We start from the raw sequence: 19,641 nt of genomic DNA, 5'->3' as shown, positions 1-19,641 counted from the left end.
TAGAGAAACCCCCCACCCCTCCCCCCACAAAAAAACTCTTGAAGTTATGCAGTGTCCCCGTGACCACTGGTCCAAAATCTTGTGTGATAAATGAAAAGACTTTTGCTTTTTCACAGGAAATAGATGAAATGATACTTAGGAAAGTAATCAAGTAGTGGTAAAATGTGTTTCACGTTATGCAATACAAGACTCCAAGAAATCCTGAAACCCAAGAGAATACAAATGTCAAAATCTCAAGCCTCAATAATAAAGCCTTTTTGATGTTCTGATCCCTTAAAATGATTTAGTTAACAAAAGAGCGGTAAGTTGGAGCTGAAGGGATCAGCTTCTCTCCCGACACACACCCCTGGCGTTCGCCTTCTCATTCTCTGAATATTTTGGCTCCTGCCTCGGTGTCACTTTCCAGCATTACTCTTGTCATCATTTCTGGTGACTGAAGTCTCCACATGGATGATCTTTTTAATGCTTGGTCCCTCAGTTTCTTAGTCTCCTCTCATTTAGTGATCTTGTTCTCTTTACCTTAGCTGCTTATTTCCATTACCCCCTGCAAAAAAGCCAGCAATCACTCCACAATCTCAGAGTCAACAGATTCAAACGTCTTCCCCCAGCTGCCACCTCCCTTCCTCCCAGCTCACTTCTCTGGATTACAGTCCTGCAACCCCATTGTCTTTCAGTCCATGGATCCTACTACCTCTTCATGGTCCCCTACCCCTGCAGGTCTTAATTTCTCTAATTACCCAACATAAACCCAAGCTCAGTCATTACATACATTCCCCACCTACGGCCCCCCTTTGCACCTCCTCCAACTCCTTTGGCCAAACCACAGTCCTGGCTAGGTGCCCCTCTCTACCACTCCATGCCTGCTTTCATGCAGTTCAACATGACCTGAGAAAAGCACACAACTATGCTGACTGCTCTCACCTTCAGCTGATGACCAGGTTTTCAATGTCAGCAGTCGAAAGATAACTTCCACCAGTTCCGAGCGCCTGGGTGTATGTCCATATCCTCTGCCCTGTCTCCTCGTACATGGGTGAGTGGTCAATGATCATGTTATGGTAACCCTTCCCCACAAGACTCACTCCCGCAGTCGGGGCCTTTGGGCTCACTGTTGCCTCTACTTGGAAAGTTCTTTTCCTAGATGTCTTCCGGGCTTGCTTCCTTCCTTCCAACAGGTCTTTACTCAAATGCCACCTTCTAAGTGAGACCCGTTTCCTCCTCTCTGCAGTGTCCCCCACACCCACCACCCAGGCACACATACCCCACAGGCACCCATGGCACTTCCTATACCCTTCTCCTTGTTAGTTTTCTCCTTAGCCCTTATCATTCTCTAATACACTGCATATTTTACCTATGAATGCTTGTTTATCGTACCCTCTAGAACATAAGCTCTATGAGGCAGCATTTTTGGCCTGCCTTGTTCACTGCTGTTTCCCCAATGCCTTGGACAGTGTCTATAGCGCAGAGAAGATGTGTGGGAAGTGGTTGTTGAATGAAATAGTTATTGAATAAATGAAATGACAAATGCCTGTATATTTTTACCCACCCTGATGTTTTCCTCCTTCCTTTCTCCCCTCTCTCCCAACCTAGTTACTGGATAAGCTACTAGATGGTGACTTAATAAGCGAGCCTTCCTACTTCCAGAATGTTACAGGATGTTCTAATTACTACAACCTTTTACAGTGCACGGTAATGACAACAATTTTAAAAAACATAATAGTGTTTACTTAAAACTTTTGGCAAAACCAAACTTCCTCCAATTTAAGAAATAGGAGAGCTGACTTTACACTAGACAAACATGTCCAAACTCTATTGCGTTATTTGGTATACTAATCTATAGGATTTTTTACCTTGCCAGTGTTGTATACATTATAATCTGACCATTGAGAGTGTGTGATATTCCAGATAACTCAAAAAAAAATCTCCGATTAACACAGTTTCCCCCCACTAGAGCTTGTTATACAGAAGTTCTTTTGTGAAGGAGACAGGCCAGGATTGCAGTTCTGGGTATCAGGTCCCAGAGCACCAATCCTGAAGTGAGTTTCTTGAAAATGCCCACATTATTTGTTCTATACTTAATACAGCTTGGATAACCCAAACTGCCAAAGCCTTTATGAAAATATTTGCTTTGTCTTACTTTTAACTTAAGATGTTTCATGCATTCAGTACGGCCCTCACTTCAAGCCCTCTGGAATATTTCTCAAAATATTCAATTAGTTTCTTTCATAAAAGTGGGCCAAAATTTGATGCCTTTCGGGTAGAATTAATCAAATAAGATAGAGGGAGCCAGACTGGGGATTTGGATTTGTATAACCATGTCTAGTGGATATGACAATACATTCTGTTTTTAAAATTGCCTTACTTACTAACTATTTTGTAAATAAAATATAAAGCTAATTTCAATGGAATTTGCCAACCCTGTGGTTTTGGATTTAGATTCTACCAAGAGAAAAACATATGCTAGGCAAGAAAGAAGCAAAATTTGTGATTAATTTTTTTCTTTACAAAGAGAATGTATTCACAGTTAGCAAAAAATGTTGATGATTCACAAAATTGTTGATTTCAAACTCTTTTTTTTATCCTTTTGTAACTTTATAAAAACAGCATTTACTCCTTTTTTTTTTCTTTTAGCGTAATGAATCTTACAGAGACTTTTATGCAGTATTTTTAAAAAATAAGGCTCATGGACAACTTCTCTTTTGTCTTATGTCCTTCATAAGGTATCATCTGTTCTTACACTTGATATATTTTCCTCCTCAAATTATGGTCAGCTGATTATTTTGTGTGTGTGGTTTTAATAAACAGCAGAACATGAAAAAGAAATCCTCAGCTTTTAATCCACCACATCACCTCCCTGGCCCCTTGTGGTCCATTTCACCTTCTTTTCCAAGAGCCTCCAACAAGGAGCAAATTGATTTTGATAATCTCGCCTCTTCATTTTTCCTATTTTTGCCTTGAATGGGGTTTTTGTTTTTTTGTTTTTTTGGTTTTTTGGTTTTTTGCGATACGCGAGCCTCTCACTGCTGTGGCCCCTCCCATTGCAGAGCACAGGCTCCGGGCGCGCAGGCTCAGCGGCCATGGCTCATGGGCCCAGCCGCTCCGCGGCACGTGGGATCCTCCCGGACCGGGGCAGGAACCCGCGTTCCCCGCATCGGCAGGCAGACTCCCAACCACTGCGCCACCAGGGAAGCCCCTTGAATGGGGATTTTAATTGGAGTTACAGATCACAAAAGTTTTGTTGTTACAAAAAGGAAAAATCCAGCATTTGCAAATTGGATACTGGCTCCAAGAGTATCAGGTCATCCAGATTTGCTTGATAAAATTGAATTTCCCCAACCCCCCAAGTTAAAATATTCAGGGTAGAGACCAGTTAATAGTGGTGTCACATCTTGTTCATTGTGATATATGTTAGGAGAAATTTGAAGCTTTCCCCAGAGTACTGTTCCCACCACCCACTCGTTTTCCCTAATATTTTTCTGATGCCAGGAACCTGAGGACCAAAGTTACTACACGAAATTTTTGTCCCTCCCACAAGTGAGACAAGCCATCCACGTGGGAAACCAGGCTTTTAGTGATGGATCCAAAGTTGAAAAGTACTTGCGAGAAGATACAGTAAAGTCAGTGAAACCATGGTTAACTGAAATCATGAATAATTATAAGGTAAGAAACTTAACTTTAGTTACTGTCTATTTTAGGAACTTTTCAGATCACCCAAAGCAGAAGTGACCTTCTTTTATTCTTAATTTGACTCCTGCCTTTTTTTACTTTTATGATATCTTACAAATGTGAGTAACAACTGCTGCATTGTTTGATTTCTTTGAATTAAAAGTTTTATTTTTTTCCTTCTAATTAAATCACTTTACCCCAAAAGTTCCTAAAAATGAAATTCTCTTTGGCACATGACACCTCTCATCATTTCTTGAAAATAGACGGAGAGCAGAGCCGAGAAGATGACTGGCCTTGTGTAAGCCGATTTTCCCTTATTGTTTGCTTTATTATGTTAATCCCCATGAAGTCAGGGATAAATGAAATCAACTGGTTATTCCAAAAATGCTTTTTGCTTGATAATTTCATTCATTCACGTTGCTCAATCACAGTTTCTTCAGGGCCGGCTTTAAGCCAAACATTGTGCTAGTCTGTCAGGTTGAAGCGTTGAATGAGACAAGGTCCATGTTTCGAGGCATGTAAAGTCAATCACTGTGTTATCTGACTGAGATGTTCTGCCTGATTCCTGATCTGCTGCTGGTGCTACCAGAGGTTCAAGCAAAGGAACTGTGGACCCTCGAATTCTCACTGTGAAGGAAGGACCCCACGAGCAGGTGACAGGGAGGCAGTCATCCTGTGCATTTCTTTCCCCTTTATTTCTCTTCTCACCTCCTCCTCTGATCCTCCAGGACTGTTAGCATATGTCCTAGGCACGGTCTGGGGGTAGCTCAGCAGGATAAGTGTGTTAATGATAGAGAAGATCACCACCAGAGGTGATCCGCTTTTGCTCTGTTTCCTGGCAGAGGCAAGAGAAATGTTTGGAATGAACAAAAAACAGGGCAACCAGTAACCAACACATGAATCAGACAAAAGGCAACCTCTCCTCAAGACACTTTATTTCTGTCTGTCCAAAAATTGTCCTAATATACTGCTTTTATTTGAACCAAACTCTTTACTGCCGTTTTCTGACATAAGGAAAACACATTTCAACAGTGTCTATGTTAGGAATAGTGTCTCTTGGGATTGTTCAGTGCACAACCTTCAGTACTACCCAGGGAGCCCTTGACCTAATACACCCTTACTAGATTGTGTTTTAGAATATGCCCGACCTAGAAGACCTATTTTCTGATCCTGCCTCTAGTACACAGAGTTTGAATCCTAGACATACAACTTTTTTTTTTTTTTTGCGGTACACGGGCCTCTCACTGTTGTGGCCTCTCCCCTTGCGGAGCACAGGCTCCGGACGCACAGGCTCAGCGGCCATGGCTCACGGGCCTAGCTGCTCTGCGGCATGTGAGATCTTCCCGGACCGGGACACAAACCCACGTCGCCTGCATTGGCAGGTGGACTCTCAACCACTGCGCCACCGGGGAAGCCCTAGACATACAACTTTTATTCAAAATAATCTAAGGCCAATGGCATGCAGAGTCTACACACCCATTATATACCTGCAGAACTTCATGAAATACTTACTTTGTAGGCAAGAAAGGGCCTAACTAGATGAGGTCAGGATTTCAGCCACTCTTGTGTTTGGTTCTGTCAGGGAAATGTAGTGGCCCTGAGTGCTTGCCTGCTTGGAGCCTTCTCTGAGCACCTTCAGGTTGTCCTCTTCTCTGAGGTCTCAGACCATGTGCTCTCTGCTGCTGCGGTCACACTTAGCACACTGTACTGCCATTGTGGGCTGTCAGTCGTAGCACCAGCCTTGAGCAGATGTCAGTAACACATAAATGAATGAATGAATGAAAATTCAGTTCTATAAATTAGTGGTCTATCAAAAAGATAGCTAATAAACTTGTTCATAATCCATCAGGTATTTATTATCCACAAATTTATTAAACCAAAAAGAGCTTAGCGCTTATGTTTTCAAGATGTAAACACTGGGCTATAATGTAACATTAAGGAATGCAAAATGGTTTTTTTGAGTGGAGAGCAGATAAGGAAGTTCCCATGTATATTTTTCTGTGCCCTTGCAAGATAGGTTTTCTCACTGTATACATTTAACTAGAGTATGATTGCTTTCTCAGCCAAGTGAGGATAGCGTGAGATATATAGTTCACCTGATGGTGTAAACTCTCCTGGTATTGGCCAATCGCCATACAGTGTCCACTTGCTTGATAAGGGAGAATATGCTGATTAAAGATAGCCTGCATCTTGATATTTAAACATATCTGTTTCTGTTTCCCATGTATCCTAAACCTATCAATGTGAATTCCAATGAAATCAGAATGTTTTCTAAACTTTCAAACTCTGAATCAGTTGTCAGAAAAAGAGAATAGATTAGTGGTGCAGATAAACCATGTTTCCAGAAAGAAAGAGAACAAAGTATGCAGTCAGTCTGAGTGCAGACCAAAAAGTGGCTGTTGCTGAAATAGACCGCGTATCCATGGCTGCAGCTGGCATAGCCCACAGGGCAGCGATTATCCTTGGCTTGTCTGCTAATGGTGGTGAACCTCAATGTGTATGCAGTGGAGTCAGAACAATCTAGGTTGGCTTAAAACATTAGTACCCTCAAGGTTATATTTATGTAAGACTCAGTAGTAATTTGTCATAGAAAATAGTGCACATGCTTCTATTCATAGGAACGTGGAAGTCTCTTTCTAGTACTAGATTCATTTTATGCCATGTGGAATATCTGATGGGCTGAGGAAGACCTTCATCAGTTTCTGGAAACTAATAGAACTAAGAGAACAAGGGTGTAGTACATCAGTTTCTGTACAGACTATGTGAAAACATAATCCTTTTCTTGTAAAGACCTACAGGGGATGTGTACTCAAAGTCATCCACTTTTCAGTAATTTCAAATATTTAGGTGGTAAATTGAAATATCATTTTAGCAGTTTCCAGAACAACTAGAGTGAGAAATAATCTGTTGGACTATTGGAATTCATGATTAAATCAGATCATGGTTAAATATTATCACGATTTCTAGGAGTTACCTGGGTCCATAGCACATGGTGGTTATAAGCATGGGTTCTCACGTTAGACATTTTGAGTTTGAATTCTGTTTCCGCTATTCACTGGCTATGTTCCTTTGGGGGAGGATACTTAAAACACTCTGTGCTTCAGCTTCCTCATCTGTGAAATGGGAATAATAATGGTACTTACAGGTGAGTTCTTATGAGGTTTAAATAGATTATGTAGATAAAACACTTAAAACAATGACTGGTGCTTAGAAAGTGCTTGAAAATATAAGCTATTACTAATGATGTTCAACACATTTCAGCAGAAGCCTTTAAGCACCTGCTACATACAAAAGTTATACAAAAAACCATGGAAAACACAAAAGTAAAAGAGACTTGACAGACTTCTGGTTTCCAGTCTGGCATGTCAGGAACTTGGAAGTTACCATTCTGTCCTAACAACAAGTAAAAAGCTGAACAAACTGAAAAAGCAACAACTCCTCTTAGATCTGTGAGAGAAGTGAAGTCATCACAGGGCAAACTACTTCACAAACAGGAGAGACCGAGAGGTGGGTACAGAGAATCACTTTTCTAATCAGAAATCCATGAGCAGAAACCTCCACAAGAACCAGTGCCAGGATAGGAAAACCTGAGCTGTAATTCGTGAATTACTGGAGGCTCAGTGGGGATAAGCCTGAGACTTAAAAACTCCAGGGGAATCCAGTCATGGGAGGAAGCCCCCACTTTTGTAGTTTTATCTCCAGGAGTTCTGCAATGTCTTCACAGTGAATACTGGAGAAAAATCCCTTCTGCTTATGGCAGGAGGAGGTAAAAGTAGCCACCTTGAAATACACCAGAGCATTTTGTTTTTTGTAACAAGGCCTGCCCTCAGAAAGCTATTTTACCACAGCCTAACCCACTGAGGGCTTATCAGAGCCTGATCTACCTGTGGGAAGGGAAATACTCAACTTCAGCTCTAGACTTCCATGTGGGGGAAAGGAAACACCCAATTCCAGCTGCCTTTAGCTATGCTGTCCCACCTAAGAGGTGAGGGGGAGCAACTGCAAAGCACTGGTGAGGTTCGCAGTCCAGGGGCATAGGCTCCTAAAAGACTGAGACCTAATCGTAGGACTCTAGTATGCTTCCCATCCCCCACATCTTACCACCATGTTACAAAAGGGTTATTTACCACAGTACCCTGTATCCATCCAGTGCATCATGTACATCTTTCAACAAAAAATTACCAGGCATACTAAAAGGCAAAAAACACACTTTAAAAAGACTGAACGAGCATTAGAACCAGAGTCAGATAGGACAGGGATGTTGAAATGATCAGACCAGGAATTTTTGCAAACTATGATTAATGTGCTAAGGGCTTCAGTGGAAAAAGTAGGCAACATACAATAATAGATGGATAATGTAAGCAAAGATATGGAAATTCTAAGAAAGAATGACAAAGGAAATGCTAGAAATCAAAAACTGTAACAGAAATGAAGAATGCCTTTGATGGGCTCTTTAGTAGACTACATGGCTGAGGAAAGAATTGCTGATCTTGAGGATATGACAGTCGAAACTTCCAAAACTGAAAAGCAAAGGGAACAGAGACTGAACAAAACCAGAAAATCCAAAAACTGTGGAACAACTATAAAAGATGTAATATACGCATAATGGGAATACCAGAAAGAAAAGAGAGAAAGGAACAGAAACAAAATCTGAAGAAATAATGATTGAGAATTTTCCCAAGTTAATGTCAGACACCAAACCACAGATCCAGGAAGCTCAGAGAACACCAAGCAAACAAATGCCAAAAAACGACACCTAGGTATATCATATGAAAACTTTAGAAAATCAGAGATAAAGAAAAAAATCTTGAAAGAAGCCAGAGAGGGGAAAAAACACCTTACCTATAAAGAAGCAAAGGTACAAATTACATCTGACTTCTCCTCAGAAACCATGCAAGTGAAAAGAGAATGAAATATCTGAAGAGTTGAGAGAAAAAAAATCACCAACCTAGGATTCTGTGTCCTATGAAACTATCCCTCAGAAATGGGGCAGAAATAAAGATGTTTTCAGACAAGTACAAATTGAAGGAATTTATTGCCAGTAGACCTACCTTGCAAATTATGTTAAAAGAAGTTCTTCACAGGGAAGGTTAATGTTATAGATCGGAAACTCAGCTCTATATAAAGAAAATAAAAGTATTGGAGAATGAATAAGTGAAGATGGCATGATTGTCTATGTAGAAAATCTGAAAGAATCAATAGAAAAGCTCCTGGAACTAATAAGTGATTATAGCAAAGTTGCAAGATACAGAGTTAATATACAAACACCAATCACTTTTCAATATACCAGCAATGAACAAGTGGAATTTGAAATTAAAAATCCAAAACCCTTTACATCAGTACCGAAACTATTGAAGTACTTAGGCATAAATATAACAAATTATGTACAAACCTATATGCAGAAAACTACAAAAGTTTGATGAATGAAATCAAAGAACTAAATAAATAGATATTCCACGTCCATGAATAGGAAGGCTTAATATTATCAAAATGTCAGTTCTTCCCAACTTGATCTACACGTTCAATGAAATCTCAACCAAAATCTCAGCAAGTTATTTTATGGGTATTGGCAAACTAATTCTAAAGTTTATATGGAAAGGCAGAGACTCAGAATAGCCAACTCAGTATTGAAGGAGAAGAACAAAGTCAGATGAATGACTCTTCTTGACTTGGAAACTTAATATAAAACTGCAATAATTAAGACAGTATAGGGCTTCCCTGGTGGCGCAGTGGTTGAGAGTCCGCCTGCTGATGCAGGGGACACGGGTTCATGCCCCGGTCCGGGAAGATCCCACATGCCGCAGAGCGGCTGGGCCCATGAGCCATGGCCACTGAGCCTGTGTGACCAGAGCCTGTGCTCCGCAACGGGAGAGGCCACAACAGTGAGAGGCCCGCGTACCACACACACAAAAAAAGACATTATAGTATTGGCTGGAGAACAGACAAATAGATAAATGGAAGAGAATAGAGAGCCCAGAAATAGACTCACATAAATATAGTCAGCTGATCATTGACAAAGGAGCAAAGGCAATACAATGAGCAACGTCACTTATGAGCATATATGTACAAATCCTAAACAGAATATTAATACAACCTAATCCACCAGTGAATAAAAAAGATCAGGTTGGGTTGATCCCATGAATGCAAGGATATTTTTGTATTAGAAGTTCTATCATGTAATTTACCACCTAAAATGTTAAAAGAGAAAAATTTTCTATCTTAATAGATGCAAAAAAGTGGATTTGATAAAATTAAAACCCACTTAGGATAAAAATTTTTAGCAAACGAGGAATAGTAGTATCTGTATTCATTTCCTATGCTTGCTCTAATGGATTACCACAAACTTGATGGCATAAACTACAGAAATTTATTTTCTCGCAGTTCTGGAGGTTAGAAATCCAAAGTCACTTTCACTGGGCTGAAACCAAGGTGTCAATAGGGTGGCTGTAATGGGATAATCCGTTCCAGCTTCTGGTGGCTGTTGGCCTTCCTTGGCTTGTGGCCATATTATTCTAACATCTGCCTCTGTGGTCACATTGCCCTCTCCTCTTCTGTGGTCAAATATCGTCTGCCTCCCTCTTAGAAGAATACATGAGATTGCATTTAAGGACCTCCTAGATAATCTCCCCATCTCAAGATGCTTAAGTTAATCACACATGCAAAGTCTCTATTTTTTAAATTAATTAATTTATTTATTTATTCTGCATAAGGTAACATTCACTGGTTCCAGGAATTAGGACTAGATATGTTGTGACAGGGCATTATTTAGCCTACCATAGTATGGGACTTTCTTGACCTAATAAAAATCTACCAGTAAGCATTATTCTGTTCTATAAAACATAATATGCATTCCCTTTAAAGTCAGAGTTCATGATGATGTAAACAAATAAAAAATGAATGGGAGAAAAATCCAATTAATAAATGTGTAAGAAATAATGGAATAGAAAATCATTATTTGACAAATAGGACAGTAATAATTGCTTCAGGAAAGAATCATCAGTGGATACTAACATCAGTTAGTGAAAGTATGATGAGAATCAGAATGTTTACGTAGCCTCAAAGTATCCTCCTTCAAAATATTTATGATGAAGGGGAAAATAGTAGCTTTATAGTGGAGAAGTCTGGCATATGAACCAAAGGATCTAAGTTAACATCACCAGTAATGGGACAAATCAACATTTGTGCCTCCTGATATGTTGCACTGAGAAGGACACAACAACACTAATGTGTGTTGCCAGAAATGAATGAATTTGATCATGAGGCAACAGCAGACGAACTCAAATTAGGGGACAAATTTAGCCACAAAATAACTGGCTGGTACTTGTCAAAGGACATGAATGACACACACATACCTACACACACACAAACACTGAGGGATTAAGGAGACTTTACAACTAAATATATATAACATGTGATCTTTTATTGTATCCAGGATCAGAAAAAGGTTATTAAGGGACAAGTGGAAATTTTTTAATAAAATCTGTAGCAAGAAAATAGTATTATATCACTGTTAATTTTCTGGTTTTGATGATTGCATGGTGGTTATTTAAAACGTTAATATTTTGAAGGCTACATAAAGAGTATGCAGGATTTCTTTATACTATTTCTTTAACAGCTTGATTGAAGATATAATTCACATAATACAGAATTCACCCATTTAAAATGTTCAAGTCTGTAGGGTTTTTTTTGTTTGTTTTTTGTTTTTTGTGGTACGCGGGCCTCTCACTGTTGTGGCCTCTCCCGTTGTGGAGCACAGGCTCCAGACGTGCAGGCTCATGGGCCTAGCCTCTCTGCGGCATGTGGGATCTTCCTGCACCGGGGCACGAACCCATGTCCCCTGCATCGGCAGGTGGACTCTCAACCACTGCGCCACCAGGGAAGCCCCAAGCCTGTAGTTTTTTAAATATGCACAAATTTTTGCAACCATCATCACTGTTTAATTTTAGAATATTTTTGTCATGTTCTCCCCAAACCCCTTATGCTTTAGCAGTAATTCCCATTTTCTCCCTCCCTCCACCCCCTGGAAACCACTAATCTACTGTATGTATGGATTTACCTATTTTGGATATTGCCTATAAATGAAATAGTATTATATAGTGGTTCTCTCTGTGGGGTAGACAGATGGGGGTTGGGATAGGGGAGAAGTTCACTGGGTAGATTCAATGATATTGGTACTATACTAGTTCTTAAGGTGGCTGGTGCATCTGTGAATGTATATTTATTCTTATACTTCCTAACCTACAGATATGTTATAATACATTCTTTGGTGTATATATAATATATACAATAAAATTTTGAAGGAGGTAGACTGTGATTAGTGCTTTGCAGAGATTTAATTGACCATGTCGTGAGCATGTGGACTGCTTAGTATGGCCTTGACTTTAAAGTCCCTCAGCATACTTCAGAGAATTATGAGGCATTGTGGTGGAGGCAAGGACACTGATCTGTTCTCACAGAAAATTCCATCAGTTTTCCTCGCTGGTAGACATTGATTACATAATCCAAAATAGCAGGTAATTAAAATAATCTTTTTCTACCTGGCTCTCTATGCTCATTGGTGGGTAGCCAATTTACTTGCAAATTATGTTACAACTCCCTGATGGTGATGTTAAAATATGTTCGGTGTCAGAAGTCAAGCTGCCTGGAATTGAAGTTCTCCCTTTCACTTCCTAATCTGTAAAATTCTATCTCATAGACAACAAACTGTGTAAGGGCAGCCATCTTACCTTCTTGTTCACCACTCTGTACCCAGGGCCTACCACTGTGCCTGGCACATAGTAGGCACTCAACAAACTTTAATAATGAAAGAAGAATTGTCTTGGGAACAAAGGAAGTAATAAAAGGCTTCACAGAGAGTAGATGTTGCTTAGAACATTTTACTTCCCTTAATCTTCTCTTTTTTTACCATTCTTAAACTGTTCTTCCACTTCAGCTGTGGTTCACATTGCTCTCTTTGCATTAGAAGTGCTCAAAACATTAGAAGGTACGTTTGTGATTTATGGCAACATAAAAGTAGAATTTAATCTGGAGCCACCCAAATACAGCAGAGTGAGGGTGTTACAAGAGGAAAGATATTAAGTGGTGATACCATTTGTTATGTAGATTCCAGGGACCTAAAAATCAACAAGCTAAGAAACGCACATTTAAATCCAGTTGCTATGAAATCCAGCTGGTTATGAAACACAGGCAATTACATCAGTTGACTTTACTTGGAAAAGATAAATACGGAAAGCGTGAGAAGAGTATTGCTTTCTGGGAAGCTTTAAAAAATACTTAATTACGACCCCCTCCACCAAAGGTTCTGATTTAGTTGCCTAGTATAGCAACTAACATATAGTAGTGTGCCGGAAACTTTGAAGAAAGGAAGGAGGGATGGAAGGAAGGAAAGGGGGGGGAAAGGACAGAATGACAGAAAGAAGACAGATGATCTGTTCATTTACATCATAAGCTGTCTTTATAGTAAACTTATTTGAATTTTAGTAAGTGCAAATAATTCACCACTCCAGTTACTATTGATTATATTATGTATGTTATATTCCTTCCTCTTTTAAGCAGCATTTTTTAAAAAACAAAAACAAATACACTGATTGTAAGATGTATCCTGATTTTCAACGTAATAAAATATAGTAGCGGGTAGATAGATAGATAGATAGATAGATGGACAGATAGATAGGGATAGGACATCTCTAAAATCTAGGAAATGCAGCCCATACCCCATAAAAGCTATTGGTTTTGAATCCCGTGTTCTTTGTAGAAGTCCCCCGGTCCTTAGTACTTTATGATAAAGAAGTTACATTTTCTTATGAAGATTCTTGCTAGAGATTCTGAATATGTTTCCAACCTCCATTTCTCTGTTTGGTTGCAGCTCTTGCCTTCCTAAAAATATATAAGCTATATTTTCAAAGACTAAGAGTACATGAGAGAGAGAATGTGAGTGTGTGTTTGTGAGTGTGTGTGTGTGTGTGTGTGTGTGTGGTGTATTTCCTGTATGAAACCATTATTTCAAAAAAACAGGAGCTACAGCTCTAGAGGCCATTTGGATCCAAAGAAAAATGTTGCCCTTGGATTGAGGTTGCCCTTGTTGCTAAGTTGTCTGGAAGGCCACTGATGTTTTAAGAGGTACCATCTCCAAAGGCTAATACCTCCATATGCTTTTGCTTTTAAAGGTTAAATTGCCCCTGGGTAGGGCTTAGTTTGCTGTGTTTAAAAGTTCATCTAGTCAGGAAATTGTAAATATAAAGTTACATTTCCCTGTCACTTATCATTCTGCAGCTCATTAAGTTTCAACTAATTGCATCTTCAGAATTCAGGATCTTAATGCTTCTCAGCTTCACCACCAGACTGAAATCTTAACACCCAGGTGGTCAAGAGTTTTATTTACTTATCCTAGGCTATCAAAAGCTCTTCCTTTAGAAATGGGCAATTCCTGGCTAATGGATGTGACTTAGAAGTTTGAAAGGTAAATTTTTCTAGTAAATCTAAGTCATTTTAGCAGTCATTTTAATTGCTTGTGGCATTTTCCTTCATAACATCTTCTGATGGCAAAATGTCAATGGTGATAGTGCCAGGAAACTAGATTTGATAAATGTCTAGCGTACCAATAAAAATTTAACACTTAATTGGGTCCGATTCTTCAACTGCTAAGTTGGACTCTGAGCTTCCATCGGACTGTGATGGGAAAAGTCTAGCTTTGTTGACTATAATCTGATATGATCACTTTTCTTTCAAACCCTTTGAAGACCATAAAGAGAATGCCAGTACCATTCTGTGAAAAACTTCTGTGAGGAGGGAGTAGTTTTTAGGGAAGCATAACAGAAGAGAGGGAAGCTAATCCTGGGACATGTTGTTTTATGTAATCGTACCATCAATAAGCAGTCATCGCTTTGCAGGCAAATAAAAATAGTTGCATTTGAGTATCAGTTACACTGTCGAGTTCCTTGTGAATTACTTTTACCTATTTTAGTTATAATCCAAGTGCAAGAACAGCAGTCATTTTTTTTTTTTGCGATACGCGGGCCTCTCACTGTTGTGGCCTCTCCCGTTGCGGAGCACAGGCTCCGGACGCACAGGCTCAGCGGCTGTGGCTCACGGGCCCAGTCGCTCCGCGGCATGTGGGATCCTCCCAGACGGGGACACGAACCCGTATCCCCTGCATCGGCAGGCAGACCCCCAACCACTGTGCCACCAGGGAAGCCCAGCAGTAATTTTTTTTTAATGAGGCATGCTTCTCCTGGGCTTCTTTGATTTTTAAGCATTTCAATGAGTAAAAGGAAGAAAGCATACCCATAAATTATTAAACAGATTTTGATTTCACCCCAAATTGCCATGCTATTGACGCCTTTTCTTGTTTGTCCTTTAAACTGATGTTGGGATGAAATACTCAAATGAGAACGAGCATATATTTTTATTTACTCTTACTTATTTCTTTAAGCCATTTGATAATCTGCTGTGTGAATTGGTTTATTTCAAATTGCTTTGCTTGTTGATGATGTGTTGTTTGAAGGTGCCTCATGCTCAAAACATTAGAAGGTACGTTTGTGATTTATGGCAACATAAAAGTAGAATTTAATCTGGAGCCACCCAAATACAGCAGAGTGAAGAAAGATATTAAGTGGTGATACCATTTGTTATGTAGATTCCAGGGACCTAAAAATCAACAAGCTAAGAAACGCACATTTAAATCCAGTTGCTATGAAATCCAGCTGGTATGAAACACAGGCAATTACATCAGTTGACTTTACTCGGAAAAGATAAATACGGAAAGCGTGAGAAGAGTATTGCTTTCTGGAAACAATGAGGAATATCTCTTGTGCAATAATGTCACCACGCTGCAGTAGCTTCTCAGTCTTTATTTCTTGTGTCTTAGTATAACAGAAGATGCAAAACGATGCCAACGTGTTCTAAAAGATTGGATTGTTGGAAACCAGTGGTCTTCAAAGTAGCGTGTGCCAACCACCGTCCCCTGGGGTGTGGGGGGAAAATAGTGTACATTAATATTTTATTTTTTAAAAAAAGGAAATTAAGAAATAAGCTTTACTCGTGTTTAATGGATAGATTGGCACTAGGGCGCTTATTTGCTCTCTACGATAGTCACATCAGATGTGATAGAGCCAGGGTTTGGGTTTGGGTTTGGGTTTGGGTTTTCCTAATCACAGTCATCATCATCACCATCATCATTTAAGTCTGTTTGCCACAGGATCGGCCTCCAGGCCCAGGGCTCTTTGCACTGCAGTTTCCTCTGCTTCCATCTGAATGTGGATGACTTAATTCCGTGGCTTTTGGCCCTGGCCTTGTAGTCCAGTAAGGAGAGCAGCATTCACATACTTTCCCACTGCCTACGGAAGCCACATTCACAACTCTCGGGCTCTTCCTAGGGGCTTTTCCCTACTGGATTTGCCTGGCCTGCACTGTAGAAGTCGTCCAACCCCGCACCCCCACCCCCCCAATGGGGCAGCCTGTGCTATCTACTTGCTCATTATGAGCGGCTCTCGAGTGTTGTCACTGGGTAACAGCACCCGGCACAGTGTCCTTGTGCCGAATGGCATGTGACTAAATGAAAGCCAGAAGAACCTTCAACCAAGCTTTCGAAAGAATCGCTCTGGGCAGGAGCCCTTGACCTCCTCCGTCTTGATTTTCCTCACCTGGTGCTCCTTTCACTGCACCTTCAAGTCTGTTTCTTCAGCCCCATGACAGTCCCCCTATTTGTTACAGGGATGTGTACAGTCCTTTTGAGACCATTTGACGTTCTCTAGGAAGAAAAGGGAAAGGGATGCTTTCCTTACCAAATAAGGGGGAGTTGTGTTTGGGGGAGGAAAAAACCACCAAAAAAACCCTATCTGCAGAGTAATGAGGGGACCTTGGTGAATATCACTATTGAGAGTATGGGGCAGAGAATCTTGCAACCTGACTGATACCAGGTTTTCCCATGTAGATGAAAACATAAAGAGGCCAGAGCACCACTTAGACTTTTAAAACAATTTTTTGATAAAGAAAAGTAAGCTGTACAACCAGCCACTTGCTTTCTTTCGTGAGATCAGCCTGGCTGGAAGCTTTTCACTGACTTTGCTACTCACCTGGAGATTGATAACAACAGGTAGGAATTAGACTTGTAGAAGTGACCTCTCTGGCTCTTTGGATGAGGGCCTACTTACTGTCACTCTAGTCCTCTCCTAAGAGAAAGGCAAAGTAATCTTCATCCACAGAGAACTAGAATTTTCTCAAGCTAGAAGGAAAGTTTATTGTGGGGGAAGTGGGCCGCAAAGTGAGCCGCACCTTGCTGCTTGGTGAGTACTCTACGGACTCTCTAAGGCCTCCCTTCCCATTGTTTATATTCCTATGGGAGCTTCCAGCTGCCTCTAAATTAATGCTTTTTCCGGGTGGTTTAGCATTCCTCCTGCAACAAGACCACTCTGCTCTCAGCTGGCCCTCAGGATAACTTCAGCAGGGAAATCATTCCCTGTCCTGCCTGGGCACAACGGGTAGTAGGGCAGCAGTGACACTGTTTAGTGGCAGGGGCTCAGCTTTCAGGTTTTGTTCACCCTCAAAATCCTTGGTGAATCCATTCAATTTTATGGCGACAACTATTGTTTTTTTGAACTTGAGTGATGTTGATAATGTTGGGGAACCGGGAGCTGGCAGGGGGACTTGATGGCAAGGGGTTTTCCTGTAGCTCCTACCTATTTCTGCTGTAATGATTGAGACTGTAGGAGCATCTTCCACTCCTCCATAGGAAATTCTTTCTGAGTTGCTTCATCCAGCTTCATGAACTGCAGGTCACTCCTCTAAGAGTGGCTGTCCTTGGAAGTTACTGCTGTCATCTGTTGACAAAGGGACCAGTTTTCTTTGCGGGATATACCAAATCCAAGGTATATGGCTGCTGTCCAATAGAAATACAAGTCACATATAGAATGTTAAATTTTCTAGAAGGCACATTAAAAATATCAAAAGAAACAGATGAAATTAATTTAATAACATCTTTTCTTTAACCCAGTATATCCAATATGTTATCATACCAGCATTTAACCAATATTAAAAAATTATTGAGAGATTATACATTCTTTTCTTTGTATTAAGTCTTCACAATTCAGTGTGTATCTTAGAGCACACCTCAGTTTGGACTAGCTACATTTCAAGAGCTCACTGGCCACGTGTGGCCAGTGGCTACTGTACTGATGAGTGTGAGTCAATTCCTATAGACTTAAATATTATAAATTATAGCAATTCTTGTTTGCTTTTTGGGGCTGTTTCTTGTTGGTTTGGTTTATGTGCAGATGTGTACTGATTAATTAAGTACATTTAATAATGTGGAAAGATAAAGAAATCGGTTCCTCAGCCCACTTTTTTAGTAGAGTGATAAGATTGGCAAGCATGGGGCAGTGTTTGGAGAGTACCCTTGGCATGACCGTGAAGCTGGCATTCTGACAACCAGGGAGGACACTCCTCTCTGGAGAGACTTGTCTGGGGAAGAGGTAGGCCTGCTCCTGGAGCACTTTGAGTTCATTAAATCCAGTTACTGAGGATGGACAATAGGTGAGAGGTGATGATTAGAGGCGAGGGGATCGGAAAAGGGCTATGAGAACAGACCCTGAAACAAGAAGCAGAGCAAAGGACCCCCTAGAGTGGGCCCCCAGGACTCTTCTACTCAAATGGGAGGAAAATATTCTGGGTCATTATTAAAAGTCATGTTAATTATGCTGTTCTAGGTAGTTAATTTTTTTTCAAAGATCCCTGGGTTGGAGTGATGGCTCACTGGATTATTTTCAAGTTGGCTTTGCTTCTTGTTCCATTCTAAAAGCAACTAAATTATTTAGAGTTAAGTTGCAAGAAAGCAGGAATAATTTTCTTAGTGTAATCACTGGACACTCACTATTATTTGTGTAATCACTGGACACTCACTCAAACTCCCTGCCCCACTCTCATTTTTCTTTACTCATCTTGGCAAAACCAGCTGGTGGGGGAATGGCACGAACACGGGGGTGTTTATTCTAAGTCCATTTTCTCTCTTTCTTTGTCTTCCTTAAACTTGGAAGCAAAGTATGTCTCATTTGAAGAACGGCTTGGTTGCAGAAGTGACTACTGTTTCATTCAATGCTGGCATTATTTTTCTACCACAGTCTCCTCCAGGCAGGCCCAGGGGACTCAGGCTTCCTGAGTGTTATAGCCCTATATCCCTGCAAAGTCACCAGGAAGAAGTAGGGCCAAAAGTGCGAGCCACGGGCAACTGGGGCCCAGGCGTTGTCCCTGGAAGAATAACAACTCTGCCTCCAGTGGGGAAAATTGCTAAACGTTATACTATATAGCTGAAATTGTTTTTCTTTTGCAGCTGAGCTTTTGAGAAACCCTTGGGGATTGCCCTGGGTTGAGTTGGATATTAATGAAATTAATTCTCTTCTATTTGGGAGAAAGTTACTGGCGGGTCATGCTAATTGCTCCAGGCAAACTATGTTGGAGTTTGTAATAGAAGAATGATAGGTAAGGCAGCCAGAAGAGGAAGTGTGGGGGGCTGCTTTGTAGGAGTTTCATTGATTTAGCATCTGTAGGGAAGGCTTCTTTTAAAAAAAAATTTTTTTTTTTTTTGATTAAGGAACAGGAGAACATTCAAAACTAAGACAGACAGCAGCCAACTGGGAATGCTGTGTAGCCTGGAATAGCTTAGGCTGTTTCCCCAAACAGGAAACCACAAAATGTTAGAGATTAAGGTCACTGGATCATTGGGAAAAGAGCATAACTTTGTCTGCAAAGTATTATGATGGATTGTAAATGGGCCAAAATATAAGCATAAATCTTTCGTCTAAAAACGCAACAACAAAAATCCAGCCTTCTCACAAAAAGCTCAGTTTGCTTTCCTGTTGTGCTGAGAGACCAAAGCCTCCTTCTGCGGCATCTCTGTAATTTTCCTAATAAGTAGGGGAGGTATCAGGGATTTAAAGAGAAATGCTTTGTGTTCTCCGTCAGCAACACGTGTGTTTCAGTTTGGAT

The 19,641-nt window shown here is 40.5% G+C and overlaps 1 protein-coding gene across 1 annotated transcript in view; it reads left to right on the top strand.

Moving 5' to 3' along the window:
- The window catches only part of CPVL (carboxypeptidase vitellogenic like), a 101,252-nt gene that overhangs the window by 48,001 nt on the left and 33,610 nt on the right, over positions 1–19,641 (top strand). Inside the window, 1 exon segment of the mRNA XM_065883857.1 lies at positions 3,484–3,657. Within this exon segment, the coding sequence (XP_065739929.1) occupies positions 3,484–3,657 (174 nt within the window).

This window comes from Phocoena phocoena, chromosome 9 (genome assembly GCF_963924675.1).
Source record: "Phocoena phocoena chromosome 9, mPhoPho1.1, whole genome shotgun sequence".
NCBI lineage: Eukaryota > Metazoa > Chordata > Mammalia > Artiodactyla > Phocoenidae > Phocoena > Phocoena phocoena.
This window is presented reverse-complemented; position numbering and strand designations above follow the sequence as displayed.